The following is a 16070-nucleotide window of genomic DNA, read 5'->3' on the forward strand; positions in this document are numbered from 1 at the left end:
CACAATTCTTCACACAAAAAGTATATTAATTGTTCTATTCCGGCCAAGTGCTGCGTAGAAATAATTAATTAATTATAAATACATGAGTGACTCACAATTCTTTTCAATTGCACTTCAAACGTCTTCATACGAAATACAAACAATTGCATATAGGAGTTATTTAAAAATACGTTCATTTCCGGTCAAGTATAAACAAATAAAAAATTCATTCGAGCTCCTGTAGAATGCGAACACGCCGTGAGGACTCGTGGGATCGTTTTCTGAACGCAACAGCCGCAAACGTGACACGAGCGACAATTAAACGTTTGAATTTTCGGTTTCGTTCTTCGTCGCGTCAAACCGAACGTCGTCAAGTTCCGTCACGATTCAGGATCTCTCTTGCTCAAAAATGTCGAGGAATTCAGCACCAAAAGACGAAAAAAAGATCATCGGTGCGCTGCCGTAAGTATGGGCGACGCAGAAGTACTTTAAGAAAGCAATGTCGAAATAACCAGAATACTTGTATCTCAATGCACGTGCGGCATATTTGTTAAAGAGACTCCAATTTGTTTTCAACGTGTGACTCTGAGCTCTGTGCACCGCCACGAATTTGCAATTCACGGAGCACTTGGGGTCTTCGAAACCGAAGTTGCGAAAAGTTAGGTTAGATCATTTCACTTTCTATCTCTCGCTCTCAGGGAGGCTACCGCCTACTTCTGGAAGCAGAACAGAAGGTCAACGTACGACAACTGGCCCTTTAATGACTCTAACAAGTGCAACGCCGAATGCATGGCTGAGGCTGGATTTTATGTCGTCGGGGGCAAGGACGAGCCTGACTTGGTCGAATGTTTTATTTGTAGTAAGCAGCTCAATGGTTGGGAGCCGGACGATGATCCGTGGTACGTGGAACAACAATGTAATGTTTGTATGTACATACATGTTATTATTTTTGTCAACAAAGACTTAAAAACTGACAACTTGCAGGGACGAGCATGTGAAGCATAACTCAGACTGTCCGTTTATTAAATTCAACGTACGAGATGAAAAGAAATGGACAATAGACCAATTGTATGATTTGTACAAAAAGTACAAGGCGAAAGAATTTGTAAGTGTAACTATCGGAGCCGGGACTAGGGTGTGACGAACGTGGCACTTGTAAGAGATTTGTAGGGGCGCAAAAATGGCAATACAAATTTTTATATATTTTAAATTTGAATTGGTAGAGACACCTGTCCGAAAGTGTAGGCAAGTCCAGACTTGAACCTTGGCTGGGGTAATATTTGTCGCAATAAATCCTCTACAGCGGTGTTTTAGAATACATTAGTATCAGTAATATTAAATTGCTTGTCAGTTTAATTTGTGATATTACTTACTCCAGCTTTCGTTATGCCGTAAAAGAAATATTTCTTATTAGGGGCGCACTTTTTCCTCTGGCCTTGGGTGCCAAAAATCTAGTCCTGGCTCTGATAACTGTACATTATATTTGTAAATCTATTCAATTTGTTCTCTACTTAATAATGATTTTATACAAATCTGTTTTGTAGATGGATGAAGTGAAAAATAATATAGCCATGATACAACATGAAGCAGAACGGTTCTCGAGCCAGTTATCTGTAGAGCGAGCGCAAAAACCATGAAGAGCACCGATTCATTATTATAGATTTTATACGGTAAAATATCCCTTCTATTTTATGAATTTCTGAATGTTTAAATATATTTGTAATACTTAAGAAATATATTACGTATAGACAGTTAAATTTCTCTTTTGGTATCTGGCTCGTCTAATTATAAATTTAAGCGTAGCAAAAACATTTAAAAGTCGTTCAACATTGATCGCAAATCCGATATCCGATAGAAGAAGTTTTCTAGAAACTTTAGAAAATTAAGCTCTTGGATATTTTTGGATTTGCGATCTAAGGCTGATATTACATTTGTCGTACGACAAATTTTTCAAGCACGTTAATTGGTTGCAGGGTAGAAAAGTTCTCGAGTATCTGAAAATTTTCTAGCTTGTAGCCAATTAACGTGCTTAAAAACGTGCTGTATATATTATAAACGTTAGATAAGATAAACAAGTGATTCAATCAATTGTTCTAACTTTGTATTATTCAGAACAATAGATTAATTCGCTTATGTATCTCATTTCACTCTCATATCCCTCTGAGAAGTTTGGACATGAACCATAGCTTGTGTACCGTTACCGAGTGAACGGACGTAGTTGACATCCACTTTGTCAGGGGACAGGTGCAGCACCGACGGTGCTCGAGCGCCTCGATCCCCAAAGTTTGCATCACTGGCCGGGGGGAAATTGCTCTCCCGCCGGGTATTCGGTTTTCCATTAGCTCGAATACGCAATGCCGATTGATCAGAAACGTATTAATGGGCCGGACGCCTCCACGCCGTATGATATTTATATTCACTCCGAAGTGAAAGACGATGGAATACAACTTAATGCCCCAAAGAGAATCGATGGCCGTTCGGACGGCGAGCTCAGAGACATATGTAAGGTTGAGGTTATGTCACAAGTACACTAGGAATCACCTGATGCCTCCCCCATGTGAATTTAGATACAAGTAGAACACATAGACATTTTCCATGTATGTAAATGCAAAATGTGTTAATATGTGCACAAATTCATGTAGGAAGGCATCAGTGATTCCCAGTGTACATACATAAAACTGGCTCCACTTGGGCCTGCTTTCACCGTCGTCATTTCATTTTAAGCTTATTGTTAGCTCAATTCATTCTTTGTCTCTTCCTAACTGTTCCTTTAAAGAGAGAAAATTAATTAAAGTTAAGCGACGTTGGTGAAACTGTGCCTTAGAGCAACTTTGATCAAAGTCCGATCAACGTTTAATTTGTCAATAAATATATACGGTATTTTGTCAAAGCGGATAAAGTGTTCTTCGGTTCAATACATGTTTTATAAATAGGAATTGTAAACCGGTATTCGCACTCGGATCTTATATTCAAGACCGCCTTGAATTTATCTAAAGATGCTGTATTATATTTCATGGAATATTTCATTGACTACGGAGTATCTAAAGATGATGTTAAGACAGTCTTGAATATAAGATCTGACTGTGAATGCCGCCTATAGTTTACGTTAATCGTTGCAATTAGTAACATTACTCAGAGTTTGGTTGAAGTTATAAGTTAAATTTTGTAGTTAGGTCTAATAAAAGGCACGCACAAAGTGACCCTGTGTGAAACTTTGTCAACAGTTGTAAAAACGGGCATAGTCAGTCAGGCAAAAGGTTCCGCGTATATCGAGATGGGCAACACCAAGGTCATCTGCTCAGTGTTTGATCCTAGAGAGATACCGAACAAGAGCGGCTACTGCATGCAGGGGGAACTGTTTTGCGAATTCAAATTCGCACCCTTCTCTCATCGAAAGCGGAAATTGCATCAGCAGGACGCAGAGGAAAAGGAGTACAGCTTAATACTGCAGAGGGCTTTAGAACCAGCTGTGTGTCTGGTACGTGTCTTCCAGGTTTTTTTTTTCATCGAGGATTTAAACTCTTAGAATGATGTACCGATCGTGGTGAAATTAATAACCTGTGCAATGTAAAATGTGTATCTATAATTATTGATTGTCGCATTTCCGTTTCAGCAAGAGTTCCCCAATTTTCAAGTCGACGTCTACGCGACAGTCCTTGATAATGGGGGATCTGCGCTGGCTGCGGCGATAATGGCAGCTAGTTTAGCTTTGGCAAACGCTGGAGTGCCGATGTTTGGCCTAGTCACTGCGTCCACTGTTGTGAGTAAACGTCTTTGAGAATTTTTACTATGTAACGACAATGTGTGAAATTTTACGCCGCTCTCAACAGGGCATATGTGGTCGGACATACCTAGTGGATCCAACGGAGACAGAAGAGACTTTTTGTTCCACAAAGGCCGTGCCAGGCACGACGGACGATCATGGAATCATCGTGCAAGCTACTCTCCCACAGCACGGCCAGATCTCCGAGATATTCGTAGTGGGCAGCATTGACATCGATACTATTGAACGTTCCATGAATCTTTTGAGCAGTGTACACAACGACATATGTCCCTTGCTAGAGCAATGTCTCGTAAAAACTGTGTTCAAAGCGTTTCGCGAGCGCTCGAACAGTAAAAAAACAGATAAAGAATAAAGGTAAAAATTTTTCATCGTTATTTTCTCATTCTCATTTTTGTATCGACCTTCACTAAATAAACGAGCGTTTAACGAGATGTAATTTTTTTAATTTCAAGTTCGAAAATTTTTGATGTGCCTATATGTGTTTATGTACATGCTATATAATTTATATGCGTTAACGTGCACTATAAATTTTCAGCACTAGCAGAGTAAATTTTGGAACAGCTATAATAGCGGTAGCTCCGAGCAAAAAGAAAAGGGAAATACACATTCGTAGCATTTGTGCATAGCAGGAATTGATATGTACAATATTTTAATTTATTTAAAAATAGTAAAATTAATTGAGACTTGTCATTGCAATAAAGCCCACTTTACACGATCTATAATTCGCGACAGAATTCAAGATAGAATTCTATTTTATAATTTCATATATTAAGTTGACATACATATGTTTGTAGATTAGGTTAGTGTAGGTTATAACATTTACATATGGATGAGGTCCGTTTTCCCTGCCGATTGGACACAAATACTCACAGCAATCAATGCTTAAGGTTTTTCATTAGACCAGATACAATTAATCAATCACGCATTTTCATGCACTACACATATTTGATGCATCTTTTCTATTTATAAAATTGGAGCATTATAATTATAATTCTGATTGTTCAAATGTTTTCTGTATTACACGAAACAAAAAAATTAAAAAATGGAATTCTGTTGCGAATTATAGATCGTGTAAAGTGGGCTTTATATAAGAATTATACATAATAATTATATGAAATTATTACAATTCCGAGATGAAATACGGACGGATCGCGGCCCACGGATTCGAATCTGGCGGCCGGTCACGTGATCCACTTTAATTCGCCGCACTGCGGACAGGCGGTGCCCGCTCTCCTTCTTTTGTTTTCCGCCGGGGAGTGGAATCCGCCACGCTGCCATCTTTGTCGTCTCGTATGCGTCCGGCGGTTACACCACGCAGTTACACGGTGCGCTCGGCGTCTCAGCGTTTGGAATTTAATTGTGCTTCACGCGCGCATCTCGCGTCCAGGTCGCCTCGCGCGGGCCACACGATGAGTACCGACAGTATTGAAAAGTTGTACAAGAACTTCGGCATCCTCGCCGACGCCAAGGATAAACTGGTGCAGGTACGCGCGACATTGGTTACATCCGGCACCGGCTACGTTTCGCTTCGAGATACATAGCCGGGACTCCATCTCTGACGTGTCTCCGATCGACGCCTAACACCGTGGCGGTCGTTGTACGCGCGAATTGCGCCGCCGCCTCCGAGTATCGGACGCGTTCCCGAGACGTAGACGCGTGCGGCGTCCCGCGTGCGTCCGCACGCCGCACGATTCGAACCGCCCAAGTCGGCTCTCTCTTTCATTACGCACTGTTAGAGCGGAAGCGCAGACCTTTGCACACGTGTACACAAGCGCGTACACAAAGAGACCGATTGGCCGTGGGCGAACGCACGAGGAAATTGATTGCTTGTACACTTACGCAATAGTCTGTGCTCCCTGCCCTCAAACTTGTTCCCGTAAAAGGCTTGCGGTGCTATGGTAGCTCGTCGAAGATACCGTTTACTGTGCACGAAGAGCCGCTGTAGCCGCTTGCTGAAAATGTTGGGGTGTAGTGCACGTTGCAGCGTAGCGACTGATCGGTCAAAAGCTGTTTCTCAATTGACCATTTGGAATGACTTGCGCTAACGTAGTCAGGCATGCGATTACAGTTGTGTACTTTGAATTTATATACGGAATGTATTTGCGCGAGGGAATTCCTCAAGTCTGGTCTACAATGAGCTGTCAGTCGTTTGTCCAGGGGCTCGATCATGATTCCTTTCTTCTAGCGTCAACTCGTGAAGCACTTCATTGAGTAATTTCACTATTTAGCTGCTTTCCTTTTACACTCGAGTAATATTGGAGTCACTCAGTTATGTGAGTATTTTATACTCGGATATGATGTCATTAATGTGAGTCTATTAGTCCCAGTCTACAATAGACGATTTAAGCCCTAAGCTTTAAGAAATTGGCCAATCACGGTCAAGTACGAGTAGAATACACGACTGTGATTAGTCAATTTCTTAAGGCTTAGGGTTTAAATCTCTATTGTAGACTGGGACGTAAACTCACTAAAGTGTGCAAAAACTCAGTTAAATCTGGTAGAATCTAACTTCTCAAGAATCAAAGGGAACATGCATTCAACTGAGTTATGACGTCACGAGTGAGATTTATCTGAGTTTTCATGTAAAAGGAAAGCAACTTTTGTCAATGATATTTTTCACCTTCCACGAATTCACGCCAGAGCAAAAGATTCGGGATCGAGCTCCGGGAGTCGAAACTGTACATCGATCCCTTTTTTTTCTAAGTGAAAGAAGGACTGACATAGGTTCCAATTTCCAGCAACTCGTTGTAGACTAAGCTTAACTCGTCTGAAGAAGGTGAATAACAGAAGTGAAAAAGATCGATTTGGATCAACTATGTACCATGTTTTTAAACTTTATATATTTATACAAGTATTTGTTCCGATAATAGCACGTTTAGCTTGCACCTATCGAATTCCGAATATTACTTTTAATCTTTCAAAGCGTCACGATGTAAATCTATTCAGAGTAGCGTCTTGTTGTACCTTCGAGCCATCTAGAATAACCGTGTAATTTTTAGCATGAGAAAGAATACCTGGAAATTCTGACGGCAGTTAAAGGATCGCCTAAGGAGAAACGACTGGCGTCGCAATTCATTGCTAGATTCTTCAAGCATTTCCCGAAACTGGCGGATCAGGCTATAGACGCTCACTTAGATCTGTGCGAGGATGAAGACATGGCTGTAAGTTTACGAACAGGAGTCGAGCCACTTTCAACTTCGAACGCGCAAAGCTTTCAGCTCTGGTGGCCAAAACAATAGGTCGCGTCTATATAATTCTCATTTTCTCTATAGATTCGGAAACAAGCTATTAAAGATCTACCGGCTCTTTGTAAAGATAATAAAGAGCATACGGCGAGAATTGCAGATATCCTGGCACAATTACTGCAAGCCGAGGACTCTTCAGAGCTAGCAGTTGTACATAACAGTATTATGTCGCTTATGAAGAGTGATCCCAAAGGTATTGTTCGACGCGTTACAACAACGCCTACAAGTCCCGTTCGACTGAAACTCGTCGTTTGTGCGGGCAGTTTGCAATATTGTTGGATTAAAACAACTTTCTATTTGCAGGTACTTTAAGCGGATTTTTTAGCCAAATCATTAATGGCGACGATGGGACGAGGGAACGTTGTATAAAGTTTCTGGCTACCAAACTCAAAGCGATAGGACACGACATTATCACGAAGGAACCAGAAGATTTGTTGATTGCAGAATGTAAAAAAGTATTGCAGGTAATTGTCCGATTTCTAACATTATAACAATGCATACATGTATTTGTTTCTTAAATTAATGTGTCCTCTTTTTTTATATATATATAGGACGTAACTGCTGACGAATTTCATAGCATCATAGAGATCCTTGCGTGGACTAGATTGGGATCTACCGTTACTGGCCAACAAGAATTGATTGACATTACGATAGAACAAGCTGAACTATCAGTACCTTTTAAGCACACTAATATTGAACAGTGGAATAGATTAGTGCAATGCGTTAAACATGCTCTTCCGTTCTTCAGTGTATGTATATATACATTTGTTTTCAATATTCACATGCGGTTTAATATTTTGTATATAAATGTCTTGCGGATATTATCTTATAATTGTTCTATATTTCGATATCTCTTTTTCAGTCGCAGATAGACTCGTCAAAATTCGTCTCGTACATTTGCGTGCAAGTTCTACCACACCTCTCCTTGATGACTTCTCCCGATGGTAGAGATATTCAACTGGAACTGTTAAAATTGCTTGCTGAATTAACCGTGTTTTGTGGAACTATTGAAAAACCCGAGGATAAAGTTCAACAGCTCTACAATACCCTTATCGTAAGCACTGTGTTTTTATTTACACATATTTTGACAATTTAACATATGTTTGCACTGTGCTATTTAATGGTATTTTGTCGATAAAAATTACTGTCATTATTAATTTTTCACTTAATTTATTTCAGACCTACATGCCGCTTCCTCCAGCTACGGACATTACTGACGTACCAAAGTTGCAATTTAGTCACGTGGAGTGTCTAATGTACGCTTTTCACAAACTGTGTAAGCAGACTCCTGAATTTTTGATTAAGGACCCAGAACAGCTGAAGGAATTCCGATTGAGATTACAATACTTTGCGAGGGGCATTCAAGGCTATATAAAGAAATTACGTGAAGCTATCAGTGGAAAGACAGAAGAGGAATTGAAATCTGAGGAAAATCAGTTAAAGGTCGTGGCACTGAAAACAACCAACAACATCAATACTTTAATCAAAGATCTGTTTCACTCGCCTCCTAGCTTTAAGAGTGTTATACATCTCTCATGGAAAACGTCTTGCAACGACAAAAAGGTAATTGGTTTTCAATACATATGTTACAAGTTTCGAGTGTTTTGTGCAGACAAGTTTTACGGTTCGCGAGTGCTTTGACTTGCAGTATTCCAGTTTTATTAATTTCGTGTTTCTGTTTTAGAGCGATAAAAATTCTACTCAGAAGAGACACACACCGATTACATTTGGAAATGACAGCAGTCCGAATAAACGTAGTAAGGAAGATAAGAACAACAAAAGAGAAATATACACACCTCCTAGTGGCAAGTACAGTTCGAACATATCAAATTATGGTGAGTGGGCGAACGTATTGAAACTAGAAAAGACAAATTTTAGTTTACAATTGTCATTAATTATTATTAAATTTCCTTTTTGTAATCAATATACTCATTAATTATCATTAATTATCATTAATTTCACTTATTGTTTTTAGGTCGTGGTAGATTTAAAGGTAACAGACCTAGAGGAAGAGGAGGATTCAGGACAAGAGGTCGTGGCCCATGGCGAAAGAATTTTTATTAATCCATAACATGCATTACAATTATATAATATAATAGTTTATCACTTCAACTTTGCAGTCAAAAAGTGGGTCTTGGTTTAAAATTGCACTTATGTCTATCCACACTACGTATTCTCATTCATCCGTTCACACCTTATATCCTATTTTCTTATTCTTCTGTCTGATCGTATCTCGTCATTCTATTCGCAATCTAATTTTCTTTCTATCCTTGTTCTTGTATCTCCTTCATCTTTTTTGCTGTTTTAGCTTTATCTTTCTACAATTTCCAAAGTACCTAACCTTTTTCACTATCTAGTTCGCCGGTCCATGTCCTATTTAATATTTAATATTTCTCTATTGTTCATCCCTAATGGTTTCTTCACACCTCTCAATAGCTGTCTTCCAAATAGAAATAATTAAAAATTCAGTTTCTTCTTTACTAGACTTACTCGACACGAAAGGTACTGGAATTTTATTATAAATTACCGTATTGTCAGCAAAGTGAGATTAAATTTTATTCTGGAAGATATCTTTTGTATAAGGTTGTCTATAAGTGATAAAACCAGCCATAAACCTCTAAACCATTCATCTGTTATTTCACATTTCTCTGCAAAGTGACTTATATAATCTTTGCCTTTTCCGCAAAAGATAGCCTCTTTTCTTCCTGTATCCAAAATTTATTCGCCTCCTTCATATTTCCTTAGCCTCGCTAACTGCCGCTAACTTACCTTTTTACACAACTCCTTTATATGGTCCGCGTAATCCCCTTTCCTTATTAAAAGTGAATCCGAGATATTTGAAGTTCTGCACCTCTTCTCTATCCTCCTTTCCCCATGTCCATTTCTCTTTCTTTTCTCTTTCTGTTGAATACTAATACCTTTGATTTTTGCACATTTAAAACTAAACTTCTTTCCTCAAGAAATCTAAGTATATCAATCATACCTATTAAAATTCATTACAATTGAAAACTGCTAAAATTCGAAATAACGATACAAGCGCCTATTTGCTTTGCGATTTCAACGAAGCGCTTTTAAAGAAGTCGCAAGATCTAACTTTGTTAGTCTTTATGGCTGACATATACTAGAAATGATTTCGAGATAGTTTGAAGACTGATAAATTCCTAAATACGTAAAATAGGAATCTATAATTTTTCAAACATTTACTAACGACACGGGAAGGAGATTTGGATAGAATTTACACGAATATTTAACTTGTTTAATTCTCATAATATGAATTGTACTGAAAATTGAAAATATTTCAGACGTAATATGAAATTGTGAAGAAAATGAAACGTATGCAATACGATACATACGAATGTATTAAGAAAATTAAAAAGAGGACACTTATTGGTCGGCAAATCTCGTGAAAGTGTTGGAACTTTATATGGGAAAATGAAGAAAGAAGACTTTGAGACACAAGGCATGTCAAGATGGTATTATTTGAGGAGAAATTGAAGAAGATGAAGATGGAAATGTCACGCTGTTACCAAACTGAAACTTACTCGCGCAATTGAATCGCGAGGCAACATCGACACACCGATCACAGACGCATGGTTATGGAGATAGAAAGCAGTTCCTTCTTTATAAAAAAAAGAAACTTGAAGATTACAAAAATACAATCTCCCGTATCCATTCCTAAATTAGCTTCCCTTCCTTCGAACCTTTATATTTATTGATACCTGTTATATATTTATCTGTTGACACAGGGTCGAGCCGTGCTTAACAGAGGGAGTTCGAAAGCAGCCACGCAATAACAGTTTGATCGAAGAAACACCAAATATAATAATTTTCTATCTGTAGGAGAAACATACGGGGTGAGTCATACATCGTTTTGCAAAACTCGTAAGAAGGTAGAACGGACTGACATAAACGAAAAAAGGTACCACTTTACGATATTATCAATAGACGAGAAATTAATTTTTTAAATCGGACGAAGAGTCGCTGCCCGCGAGCTTACATCGCGCCGCAAATTCGCTAAAATTCACGTCGCGACGGCCGGCTACTTCTCTCGGCGCGCACTTATTCGTCCGACTTTAAAAATTAACTTTTCGTTTGTTATTTGAGAATACCGAAAAATGCCACGGGGCTTTTTCGTTTATCTCAGTCCGTTCTATCTTCACGCGAGTTTTGTAAAAAGATGTATGATTCAACCTGTACACATGTATACATGTCTGTACATAAGTGCGCATACGTAAATTTGCATATACAATTAAAAAATTTTCTACTCTTTGATTTTCACAAATATGTATGAGATTCAAACAATATTGCTTTATATATATTATATGAAATTATACAACTCCTAAAATACGTAGTTTTAGCATACGTTCAGCTGTGAAAAAAAATGACAAAACATGATTTTGTGTTTCTTCGATAAATAAGACCAATTTGGAGCAGCGATTATTATATTGTTTTTCTTTTGCAGGAAACGTACATATTAACGAGAGGCTTGGAAATTGGGAGAACTAGGCCCCGGCGTAATAAATCCATATTTAGATGTGTATATATATATATTTTTTTCCTGTTTTCCCACTACAGAAACCTTTCAGAAACGAACGCGGAAACGGGGGCTGCTGCCTGGAGAAACTAATTAATATTTTTCTTCCAGGAGCTCTCATGATGGACATTATTGTGTTTATTAGCATATATATATCTGTGTAATATGTCTCCTTCATGTGATTGCTGTTTGTGAGGTGAGTTCAAAAAGTATTCTTCCATCTTTCCTTTCCCTCTATCCATCATTATCATGTAGAAACATTTCGTGTTATCTATAAAAAAAAACCAATTCGTCAATATGTTTTTAATTATTTCAATAAATAACATTATTTAATACTGTGTGGTGTTCTTTGACCCAGTAAGTGTAAGAAGAGAAAATAATTAAACCAAATAGCCGAAGTGAGTTAGTAAGAACAAATTTGATTCCGAGACGAGCAGACTAGTTAGCTGTACGTATGTGTCTGCGTCAGTTTCCGATCTGTCTTATCTTTAAGCTTTACCGTCGCATTAATACGCCTATAATCTAGATCTACCGATACGCCTATGTAAGAGCCAGTATCGTATTTGTATTAAATGCGCTTAATTTTGCAGAATCACATGTATCTAATCTTACAATTAGTCTTACGAAATCTAGAATACACGGGTTATATATATATATACAAAACTTGTCAAACTTGTGTATAATTAACGCATGAAGAATAAAATATATAAATTTTAAAGCAATCAGCACCTTTCCGTCTGTAGATGAGCGCACGATATGTAAGGTAATATTTTCAGATACCAGCAGTGATCCATTGTTTAAGGGATACATAGTTTTTTTAATATTGCCACTTTATTAAATAAGTAGTAACATTTAGAAAAGATCACATTTCGTCCTTACCTACCACCACGATTTACATACGCAATTAATTCGGAGTCCTCACTGGTAGATGAACTTGCACGCACGACGGTGAAGGGTCGACACTTCAGAAGAGCCCGTTCGAGGAAAGCATATCGTCTATCACTTTGCACATAATACGATCGCTCGGACTGCAGGGATCCTGGGTTTGCTGTTCGAAGCCTAAACTGTCCACGGACTCCATCGCGTCTGTGTTTATCGCGAGTTTCGAGTCCAGCTCCGTGTCGGGGAGCATCTGCAGGGCGTGCTGCAGTATCTCTTGAACCTGAAACAAGCCCGGCGTTAGTGACACTCGTGAAAATTACTCGAGGACTCGATAGATCCGACGTGAGGCGCACCTTCTCAAGGTGCTTCTGGAAGCGCAGCGCCGTCTCGTGACGCTGTCTGCGCTGCAGTTCCATCATGACTCGCAACGTCTCTCTCGCCTGGTGCGGTCGGAATTCATTCAGCAGGTGATGAATGTGAATGAACAACAGACTGAGGTCCTCGACCTGTAAGAGAACGACGATGGTTTCGTCACTAGGTACAATCTTTAGCGTCTCCGGACTCGGATGGGGGGTCTGGTTTATCATCTTCTGGTTAACTGTTAATCAGCTAGTCCGTAGTACAACTAGCAGGTCCACTCCGTCCCTTCTGCATCCGACATTGTTCTGGGTGGACCAACGAGAGGAAAGTTGTATGTTGCACGGCGGACCGCGAGGATCAAAGCGGCCGATGGAGAGTGGACCTGCTAGTTAAACTGCGGTTAGTTTTTTTACATTATTATCCAAGAGGAGACCGGGGTAATCGACTAACCTCTGGTCAACAGTTAGCTAGAAAAACGATAAACCCGGGCCTCGGTGTCTGAATCGAAATGACAGAGCCCTCGAGTCCCGGGCAACGAAGGGAGGGCACGTACCTTCTCCGCGCGTCTCGGGCTGTCGGGGCACTGGACGAGCAGGTCGATCAGATCCAGGAAGTTGACGAGCAGCGAGTGATTGAGCTTCTTCAGCTCGCGCCGCCGGTCGAAGTGCTGCGGGTACAGCCGCTTGATGCCCTGGGCCTCGAGCGGCCGGATGATGGTGTCGTCGGCGTTGAACACGTTGCCGAACATGGAGTAGCTGTCGTGGATCGGCGGCGGCGGGCGCGGGGCGCGTCCGCGCCGCACGTTCTCGTCCGTGTACAGATTGATGTACTGGACGGGCGGCAGGGGCAGGGAACTCACCTGTATCGCCTCGGGGGCCGCCATGGCTGGGCAAGGACCGCGACAACACACGGCTCCTGGTCCGCCGACGGCGCGTAGAGGTTATGTCGCGCGAACCTCTCTCCGAAACTCTCTCTCTCTCTCTCTCGCAACGCTCTCGCGTCCGCGCGGTTACCGCCGCTCCTCCCGCGGGCGCTGGTCGTCGCGCGACACGGCGGGGCGAGCGACACGCGCGAGGAAAAGCAAAACAACGACGAGGCGGCGGTCGTGCGAGTCGCGCGCGCGTTGCCCTAGTCCGCCATCTTGCTACGTCTCGGTGCTACGCGGGTCGGGCGAGCGTCGCGAGATCCACCGGAGAGTCGCGGTGCCGCCGGTCCCGCGGCTCGCGACCCGCCGCGATATTCGCGCGACGCCCGGCGTCGGGCACCCCCGTCCGCGTCGCGGGCGCGCGCGCCCGCGCGCGCGCGTCCGTCCCGTCCCCCCGGCTGGCGGCGGCCGCGCCGCTCGCGAGCCGCCGCGTTGACCGGCGTGGTGCGGCATTTCCTGACGTCTCGCCGATTCCCCGACGTCTCCCCCGTTTTTGACAGATTGTCCGGTGTGCGCGTACGCGGCGCCCGCCTCTCCCACGTGAACTCTTTGTTTGGGGCGCCGGCGGTCATGCATCCGACGACGGGCGCCGGGACCGCGGGGTGGTAGCCGCCGCACGTCTGTCGCATGGTAAGAGGCCGGCCGTACCGTCAACAGCGGCGCGATCGCCGATCGGCACGCACGCACGCACGTCGTCGCCCGTGGAATTCGAATTCGGCTGGAAACGGTCGCCGCCGCCCTCGCCCTCGCCCTCGCCGCGCCTCCTCGACTCCGCCTCGGCGCGCCTGGACCGGACGGGAGGATTCGACGACGACGACGGTCGCCCGCCGCCCGTCATTAGTCGCGGACCGGAGACACGTGAGCCGAGTCCGCGTCGGGTTATGGGACGAGGAAAAAGGCTCCGGTGTGCTATATTTAGAAATTTCTTTCGCGTCCTTATCTCGAGCAGACCGGATAAGCCGGATTGGCGGAGGGACAGAGGAAGGAGGGAGAGAGAGAGAGAGAGAGAGAGACGGAGCGAGACGTCGGATGTAACTTTTTTCTGTATCGCTCCGTAGAGAAAGGTGTCGAATTAGAATGTTGTGCAACAAGTATCAATTCTAGGGCCCGCGTGCCGTGTCGCGGTGTACGCGCGCGGACAGACGGAAATGTTGGCGCTCCTCCGGCGGGCCGGAGGCTCCGTGGTCGTGCGGGAAAAATGATGGTTTCATTGTTACTAGGGAGGCCCTCCTGTGATGGCAGGGAAAGATGGGAAGCTAGAGTCAAAAGGTGGAGACGTAGTGCGGCAGGGATTCATGATAAAACGCTCGCAGAACAAGAAGCGCTTCACCCCGGTCAATTACAAGCAACGATGGTTCGTGCTGACGAAACACTATCTCATCTACTACGACGGAGATGGTGAGGTGAGTAGCTTTTCCCTCGCAGTGTCCCGCGCACGTTGGGCCCTCGATTTCCTTACTGCGGGACCCGAAGACCCGAGTCGCCGAGTCGCCGAGTCGCCGCGCCGGCTCGTTTCCCCGTTTGCGAAACGGCGAGAGCCTGCGTGCACGGCCCACTCGCGGCGACAGCTGATCAAATTTTCTATCATTTGTTTTGCCAGCGGTGTTGGGTCCCGACGAAAGTTTTACTTTCATCGCAACGGGTTGTTACTGTAAGGAAAAACTTTGCGGCGACCGTTGATGAAAGTCTAGTCGATTTATTGTGCCGGTGTGATGCGTCCCAACCGGATCTTTGGGTTTGTTTTCTGTTCCTGCACTGGTGAACTAGTGCAGTAAGCTAGAATGAGAAAAATATGCTTGTCTTACTCCAATTTATTGCACTAGTTCACTAGTGTAGGAACAGAAAACAAGCCTTTTGTCTTACCGAAACGGATTGTTGTGATTGTAAAGAAACATTGCCAATGAACAATAGCAACTGATCGAATTTTAGTCGACTTATTTTGCCAGTAATATTACACCCTGACAAAACTTTTTATTTTATTGAAACGGATTGTTATTATAAACATTCTGCAACACACGTCACAAATAGTCGAATTTTAACCGGTTAATTTTGCCAGTAATATTGCACCCTGACAAAATTTTTGTTTGACCAAAACGGATGATTTAAAAATAATATTTTACAATAAGCAATAACAGCTGATCAAATTTTTATCAGTTAAATTTGCCAGTGGTATGTTCCTGCAAAATTTTTGTTTTACTGAAACGGATTGTTGTTATTGTAAAGAAAAATTTTGCAATAACAGCTAATCAAATTTTAGTGTAATTTGCCACTGATATATTTCTGCAAAATTTGTGCTTTACCGAAACGGATTGTTGTTATTGTAAAGAAAAATTTTGCAATAACAGCTAATCAAATTTTAGT

The 16070-nt window shown here is 42.1% G+C and overlaps 5 protein-coding genes across 11 annotated transcripts in view; 4 read left to right on the plus strand and 1 right to left on the minus strand.

The window, feature by feature from the left end:
* Positions 1-388: 388 nt before the first annotated feature.
* LOC105559302 (baculoviral IAP repeat-containing protein 5) lies at positions 389-1616 on the plus strand. The gene is made up of 4 exons (XM_012007488.1): positions 389-441; positions 678-878; positions 964-1084; positions 1524-1616. Exons 1-4 carry the CDS (start codon positions 389-391, stop codon positions 1614-1616), a joined length of 468 nt encoding a protein of 155 aa, XP_011862878.1.
* A 593-nt stretch (positions 1617-2209) lies between these two features.
* LOC105559250 (exosome complex component MTR3-like) lies at positions 2210-4194 on the plus strand. Its single transcript, XM_012007402.1, has 4 exons — positions 2210-2481; positions 3204-3457; positions 3593-3739; positions 3810-4194. Exons 1-4 carry the CDS (start codon positions 2334-2336, stop codon positions 4113-4115), a joined length of 855 nt encoding a protein of 284 aa, XP_011862792.1. The 5' UTR covers positions 2210-2333; the 3' UTR covers positions 4116-4194.
* An 826-nt stretch (positions 4195-5020) lies between these two features.
* LOC105559252 (apoptosis inhibitor 5) lies at positions 5021-12262 on the plus strand. Of its 4 annotated transcripts, none has more exons than XR_001008728.1 (10): positions 5021-5247; positions 6763-6924; positions 7036-7201; positions 7312-7472; positions 7560-7757; positions 7871-8062; positions 8188-8571; positions 8693-8843; positions 8984-9135; positions 10311-12262. XR_001008728.1 is itself a non-coding variant. In XM_012007406.1 (9 exons), the coding sequence occupies exons 1-9, from the start codon at positions 5056-5058 to the stop codon at positions 9070-9072; spliced, it is 1695 nt and encodes a 564-aa protein (XP_011862796.1). In that variant the 5' UTR covers positions 5021-5055; the 3' UTR covers positions 9073-9174. The 4 variants fall into 4 exon arrangements, 1 of the variants encoding a protein (XP_011862796.1); XR_001008729.1 differs by having other exon boundaries at positions 8693-8813; XR_001008730.1 differs by lacking the exon at positions 5021-5247 and adding an exon at positions 5780-5830.
* LOC105559251 (mediator of RNA polymerase II transcription subunit 7) lies at positions 11547-13950 on the minus strand. 4 transcript variants are annotated; one of them, XR_001008727.1, is made up of 4 exons: positions 13338-13949; positions 12778-12930; positions 12443-12704; positions 11547-11813 (listed from the first exon to the last, which is right to left on the minus strand). XR_001008727.1 is itself a non-coding variant. In XM_012007405.1 (4 exons), exons 1-3 carry the CDS (start codon positions 13665-13667, stop codon positions 12507-12509), a joined length of 681 nt encoding a protein of 226 aa, XP_011862795.1. In that variant the 5' UTR covers positions 13668-13950; the 3' UTR covers positions 11547-11813; positions 12465-12506. The 4 variants fall into 4 exon arrangements, 2 of the variants coding, with proteins under 2 accessions (XP_011862795.1, XP_011862793.1); XR_001008726.1 differs by having other exon boundaries at positions 12422-12704; XM_012007405.1 differs by having other exon boundaries at positions 12465-12704; positions 13338-13950.
* Positions 13951-14520: 570 nt separating this feature from the next.
* The window catches only part of LOC105559253 (tyrosine-protein kinase Btk29A), a 40781-nt gene continuing 39231 nt past the window's right edge, over positions 14521-16070 (plus strand). The window contains exon 1 of the mRNA XM_012007407.1: positions 14521-15112. Within this exon, the coding sequence (XP_011862797.1) occupies positions 14945-15112 (168 nt within the window). The 5' untranslated portion in view covers positions 14521-14944. The remainder of the gene's footprint in view (positions 15113-16070) is intronic.

Source organism: Vollenhovia emeryi, unplaced genomic scaffold (assembly GCF_000949405.1).
Source record: "Vollenhovia emeryi isolate VEMERY1.0 unplaced genomic scaffold, V.emery_V1.0 DF939282.1, whole genome shotgun sequence".
Classification (NCBI taxonomy): domain Eukaryota; kingdom Metazoa; phylum Arthropoda; class Insecta; order Hymenoptera; family Formicidae; genus Vollenhovia; species Vollenhovia emeryi.